Below are 7025 nucleotides of genomic sequence, written 5' to 3'. Positions count from 1 at the left end.
GATCCCCAAACCCCCCCCCCCCCCCCCCCCCGCTGCCGCCAGGAAACTACCTACCTGGCTAGTCACGGCCGGCCATAAATGGACCTTCCCATCACTCACCACCCTTTTTCTTAATTGTTCATCATCTAACCTTTGACGTCATGTCTCACATACCATTTTTTTCCACATGATGTTTTTCCATTAAATTTTGGTGTGTTTGTATGTAGGTCGGTATGTTACTTTGTTTCACCAATGTAGGTTGATTTTTTTTTTCATAAATTTTCTGTCCATGTTTGCGTTGTTTGTTTGCTTATGTTTTAATTGAAGTTATTCACAAGAAAGTTACATTTTTCATCTCTAAGTTATTAGGACGGAGAAAGTATTTTTTTTTCATTTCTTAATTATATCTATTGTCTCTTTTTTGTCTATACTTTACTTGTACATTATAGTATCTGTTCATCTATACTTTCTTGTTGAGCACAAAGAGTCAATACCTCCTCCACCGAGGTTCAATCTCATGATCTCTCATTTAGGAGAATCACTACATGTTAATTGACCACAATGTCTTGTCCCTTAGATTATTTACTTATTTAGCCTTGTTGTGGTTAGTGACTTGGTGAAAATGCCTACTAGTGGGTGTTTTTGTAGAGATGCAATTTTCTTGTAGTTCCTTTGATGCTACAAAATAAAAGAATCCTAATGGACCAAATTTTCAGCCGCCAGATCGGCTATAACGAAGCACTCACTTGGAGCACGGCTACAACAGGACACTCATCCAGAGCCTTAATAAATGAAGCCGAACACATAAATGTGTATGTCTTCAACGTATGCACTGAGATTTTGACCACGGAGAAAGGGAACAAGTTGAGTCTTCCATAACAAATAGTTTGAGGAAGTATGTTTAATGGAGATAAAGTGATGGGCTAGTTGTAGGATATTTATCGAGATTGTGGTTGGATAGGCAATATCAAAGATGATGCGAGAAGATGAGGTGGTGTCACTGGCCGACAGTGGGGGTTAGTGACGGTGGCTAGCCCTGGATCGTTTGGTCTACTAATACCAGATGAGAAGGAATGATCTTATTATTGATAAATCTATGATAATATAAAGTACTTGAGACAAATTTATAAGGATACTAAGAATTCCAGTTAGGATATAAATGGTAAATAATAATATTTCAAATAATATAGGGAGAGGGAGAATGAATTCTAGTATGCTTAGAATACAAATCCTAATAAATTATACCCATTGTCACTTTTTGTCTATTAATTATCTACGGAGGGGCTTTTTTGGTTCCTAAGTTCGATCAAATTTGGGTTAAAAAGTTACTTAGTAGATAGTTGGAGGACGAAAAAAACTACTTTGTAGACAATTGAGTGACGAAAAGTAATAACCGTGCAATTGAGGAAGAAAATTGGCAATTCTGTATAATTTAAAAACAAAAAGTGTCATTTTACCTTATTAAAAACTCAATTTAGGTAGGTATTAGTTGGGTCATTCTTTTGTTTGCTTCTCATATCTATATATGGTTAACTTCTCATCCTAACGACCAAACCATTGCTCATGTCTTATATTTGTTATTGACCGGTATTCTACTATTCTTGTCTTAATGTCTATTTCACAATAAACTACTTAAGCAATTATATAATTCACAATTTTCAACCGTAATTGAAAATCTAGGGGTTGTAGTACAAAAATTTATTTTTTTTAACCCTTTTAAAAATCTGAAAAAAATAAATTACTAGTCCTTCTTTCTGGCCACCATTTGAAAGTTATTGATGATACCGACAATAAAAGAAGATCGTTGAAAATTTTTAACGATTAAACTATACAAGACAATTAGAGTGAGATTTTTTACTAAAGTAAAAATTCCTTTTTGACAATTCGTTATGATGGTTAGAAAAACCTGTTTTCTATTATCTAATTCTCCAGTTTTTCATAAAACTGGAAAATTTTTCAGTTAATAAACGAGCCCTTAAATTTCTGTTCGCTTTTAACATGATTGGGTTGAGTTCATGAGTTGAACAGATGAATCATCAGTCCTTTTGATGACTTTGCAACATTGACAATATTAGCATCTTGAGGTTCTTTGGTCAAGGACTCAAGGTATATTATCCAACAATTTTAATGAAAGTTAGACAAATCAACCAGTACGGAGTTTGATCATATGTAGTTTGGTTCCATACAGTTGCAGTTATTAACTGTCTGCTCATATTTTAGTTATATAATTGCACACTTTTCTTGCAAGCAGTTAAGCTTCTTTAACACAAAAGTCAAATTAAAAAAGTATAATTCCCTTCTTTTATTTGTCAAAAAAAGAGAAAATTGATAAATATTGGTAATAAGATAAAAGGTTTGTACCCAAGCGGCCAAACCAAAATCCACACATAGTTTTATCCTATATTTTTAATGCACAAATAAAATTGTAGAATGTGTCTCAACAGTCTTAAATTTCTAAAACTGTTTATACACGGGTCTCTACAAGAACATACGCATTACAATGGCCACTGAAATAGATTCTTAACTTCATTTTCAATGTGTCAACCAATTGAAGGTCTCATTGGTTGATTTGGTGGATCAGTAAATTACGAGATATGTCTTGACGGCCTAAAGTTTTTCAAAGTGCTTGTATACAGGTGTTCACAAGAACCTCGAGATTGCAAGTACCACAAAAACATATTATTAACTTCATTTTAGATTCATTAACCAATTGAAGGTCCCAGGCCACTTGCTTGCTTTGGTGGATGATTAAATAGCGGGATTATTTCAATTGCCTTAAGTTCCTCAAAGTGCTTGTATACAGGTGTCCTTAAGAAACCGCATATTATGACAGCCACCAAAACATACCACTAACTTTATTTTGAATTCATTAATCAGTTGAACTGCGTTCGAAAGCAACGTTGGAGATATCTAAAAAGGCAAATATTGACGGCAGGCCCCAAGGAAGGTCAGCCATATATAGCCAGTCTGCATCATCATCATCTTGTTGTCACCTTTTGTTAGCTTAATATCTAACAATCATTCATCAACTTGTTGATTGATGCCATTTCAGTACACTATTATTGATTCATAACCACTAATAATACTCCTAATAATCAACTCCCATTTGGTTTGATGTGCTTGGATTGGGTTGGGCTCATACTTGTGTAGTTGTTTTGCACAGAGCCCAAAGAGTAGTCCATAGTATATGGCCCAAAATCTTTTTGGGCTGCCTTATGTAGGATTGGGATTATCAATATTTGGAAGTGTGGTACTATATGCATCATGATGTGTACACTAATTGATATGAAAACTCTTTTTTTTTTTTTTGAGTAGTAGTATCTGTTCATAGTTACTGTCTCGTGTTAATCGGGATATCGGGTGCCGCTTGACCACAAGGTCTTTGGCGATATGAAAGCTCTTAATTAGTCACATATTGCAATATGCAAAATATAATACAGTATTTAAAGGAGAAGAGATTACAACCTGTAGGATTAATAGTTTGATTCAATCTATCACTTTAAAGTTTTATTCTTAATATAATGTGGGTTCGAATCCTATTGTGGGGGGGGGGCTTGTTGATGCTTAATAGGTAAGTGTGTACTTCATATCAGAAAGTTAACACGTACTAACTGAATGGATGCACATTATGATCATTTTAACGGGGCTTCATAGGTTCGTTGTTAATTGATGTTACCTTATTGCTAGACTCAAAATTATGTAATTTTTGAGTGAACCTATGGAAAATAAAATTGTATACTTATATATAACAATATATTCGTACTAATTAAAACACACAAATAAACCAGCATAACATAGTACAGATCATCAAAGAAATTTAGTAAGTGCATTATATTAGATCCAGGAGCTTCTTAATCTATTAAGATCCTCTTATTAATTTACTAGTTTTATACGCACAATGTGCGAATGGGTTAATGTCCAATGTTTATATTTAAATAAATATTTGAAAGTATATCAATGCAAGATTATATAGGAGAAGTTTATACATGGGTAATTGAATGTCGAATTTTTTTATTTAAATATCTAACTCAAAGTATATGAATCCAAGATAATATAGAAAATTCATTATAATTATTACTAAAATAAATGTTTGCAACCTTGTAAAATCGATAGTCTAAATATTTGGTCTAAAAATGATAGTCTAAATAAATACTACTTTTCATTTGAATTTTTATAAGTATTCTTAATTCTCTTTTGAGTAACATTGTCATTGTCTTCATCTTTACTATTTGTTCTCTTCCTTTTTGTTGGTAGTGTGTTATTTGCAATTCGGTTATTGTTGGTAGCATAGATGACAACGTCATGCAATGAGATTATGATATAGGAGCTATGGACTTTCCTTTAGGTGTTCTGCTTGGGGTTCATTTGGTTCAATCATTATTGTTGAATGAGTTATTGTGGATAAAGAAATACATAGTTTAAGAAAAAAGATTAAATAAATTAATAAAAATTTAAAAATTGAAAATATTATATATTCCAAAAATATTAAAAGGTAGTTTCTCGCTTCAATTTGCTGGGTAATGGGTTATTTGAGTACTTTCATGGTCAACAAATCTCCCAAATAGTTAATATGATTGGTTTCAAACTATTTTTATTTTTATTTTTTTTCATGGTATTAAAGAAATACATATGTATCAGTTTTTCAGTTTTTGGTGTCACTATTAATTTATTTAATTCAATAAGAGTAAAATAGAGCGATTCCGCTTCAATTTGTTGGGTTATTTAAGTACTCTCTTTGTCAACCAATCCCCAAGTAGTTAATATAATTAGTTTCAAATTATTTTTAAATTTTTTTTTCATAGTATTAATAAAATACTTGGTAAATAAATATATAACATTATTTTGTACTATAACTTTGATATTTAATTACAAGATATTGTAAAAATAAGATAATGGACAATGTAATGAATATCAATTAATAAATTTGAAGGTAAAGAAGCTTTGCATGAGAGAAAATAAATACAATATAACTAATGAAATTATTTCTCTTATTTAATTTAATTTTTTGATAATGAATAAATTTTTTCAAATAAAGGTATTGTAGACACATAATTCTAAATTAAAGAAATACACATGTATCATTTTTTGTTGTAGCTGCTAATTCATTTAATTTAATAAGAGTAAATAGAGTGAGGAACTTAATTATGTCAAATTTGATTGAAATGAGGTTCGAACCTAAGACATTTCTTATAGAAATTAATGGGTAAGTTAAAAGTTAACGGAATATTAACGGAGAAGAGAATATTTAACGGAAAACTTAACGGATAATCATAAAAATAAGGTTAAATTAGGTAATCTCTATTAACAATATTAATCTGAATTATCTTAACCATCTATTTGATTAAATAATTCATCTGAACCATCCATTTGAGTAAATAATTTGACCGCCATTTTTTCTACCCATTTTAGGCCTAACTCTCTTTGGCTCTTATTAGTATAGTAGATTTTAATGATTATTTTGGTACATAACACACGTTCAAGATAGATAAGCTATGAACAACTCAACCTCTTTTACATGCTTGTGCTGCTTTACCATCTAGAATAGTAAGGCGAGCTTCATTTAGAATAGCTATGGATAACTTAGAATGGATTTTTTTGGTTTAGCGATGGAAATATCCATCACTAAATTTAACAATCGAAATAAATTGCATTGCAAAGCCTTAGCGACGGACCATTTTCGTCGCTAAACACTTTAGTGACGAGTTTTCCTTTTTAGTGGCGGACCGTTTCTGTCGTCAAACACTTTAGTGACGAAAATTTATGTAGCTATTTCTGCATTTTTTTTAATGGTACATTCAAGTTGTGGCTACAAGCTAAGCACCTTGTGTTTAGATGAGACATTTGTCACTCTCCTTGAGGGAAGGTCACATGATTTAACCCTGATAGTGAGTATATATTGAGTGTTTGGGCTGCAACAAATTGAGAAAGTATAGAACAAATACTAGTATATTATCTTGTAATAGAGTTGTTCGATGTCAAATTTTGGTATTTATAATTGGTTACGTTATCTTTTAATTCCGGGTTAATATTAGAAAGTAATTTTGGAAAGTAATTTTTGACAAATTTAACTGATTTTTATAGAACAAACCAGCATATATAACATAATAAACATTACACATAATCGAGCAATCTCTACCAAGTTGATTGGATAGTTGTAACTAGATTTCAAATTAGTCTCCCTTGTCTTAGCTTGAGACAACTATGAACTAACAACTAGCTAGGCTGAGTGCTCTTCTTATTATTCTTCTTTTACAATATTTTTGGCACATAACAATGGCAGGAAAGAGATACAAACCCAACACACCTTAAAGATTGCTAAGCAAAACAATAATAGGCCTCAACTCAGTTGGTCAGACAGAAGCAATTTTGACAGTGTCATTTTCTCCGACGACACATGCACAACCTTCGCCGCACTCGAACTGAATCTTGCCGGCTTCCGGGCCATCAGTCTTGGAAACCACACACGACCACCCTTCCGGGCACACGCAGAACACCTTCGAGTTCGCCGGCGGCGACCCCTCCCTCGCCTGCTTTAACTCTTCCTCGCTCAGCGCCTCAGTCGGCCTGCAAACATATATAAGTGTTTGATTAATCAATTTTTTTGTAATTTTAAAATGTTAAAATTCAAAAAACTGCTCAAAGTAACTTTTTCAATTGATTTTTTGAGAAAAGAAATTATGCCAAATAACTATCACCTAATTCACCAAATAACCTCCTACAATCAGTTAATACTCTCTAACCTAATCAGCTAACAGAGAGAATGAGAAGTGGAGAGGGAGAAGCTAATTAAGGAAGTTACTTGATGGAGCAGGAGCAAGGACCAGAGCAGTTAGAGAAAGCCTTGCCGGACTTGGAAGGATCGGTGGTCTTAGTTATGGTGCAAGTCCACCCATCGTCGCACTTGCAAAACGCCGCCTTGTCACCGCCGTCCATGCTCACTACCTTACCGCACCGGAGAATTGAAGAAACAAGAAAGCTAAGGGAAGCAAATAAATAAGTGGAAGATACTATGGATCGCCACTTCCACTCACCTAATGTCACGTTAC

General features: G+C 32.9%; 1 protein-coding gene across 1 annotated transcript; it reads right to left on the bottom strand.

The window, feature by feature from the left end:
* Positions 1–6031: 6031 nt before the first annotated feature.
* On the bottom strand, positions 6032–7025 carry LOC116026692. Its single transcript, XM_031268054.1, has 2 exons — positions 6779–7025; positions 6032–6543 (listed from the first exon to the last, which is right to left on the bottom strand). Exons 1-2 carry the CDS (start codon positions 6910–6912, stop codon positions 6330–6332), a joined length of 348 nt encoding a protein of 115 aa, XP_031123914.1. The 5' UTR covers positions 6913–7025; the 3' UTR covers positions 6032–6329.

The sequence above is a fragment of the Ipomoea triloba genome, chromosome 8 (genome assembly GCF_003576645.1).
Source record: "Ipomoea triloba cultivar NCNSP0323 chromosome 8, ASM357664v1".
Taxonomy (NCBI): domain Eukaryota; kingdom Viridiplantae; phylum Streptophyta; class Magnoliopsida; order Solanales; family Convolvulaceae; genus Ipomoea; species Ipomoea triloba.
Note: the sequence above shows the minus strand (reverse complement) of the source record. Positions and strands in the feature narration are given on the sequence as shown.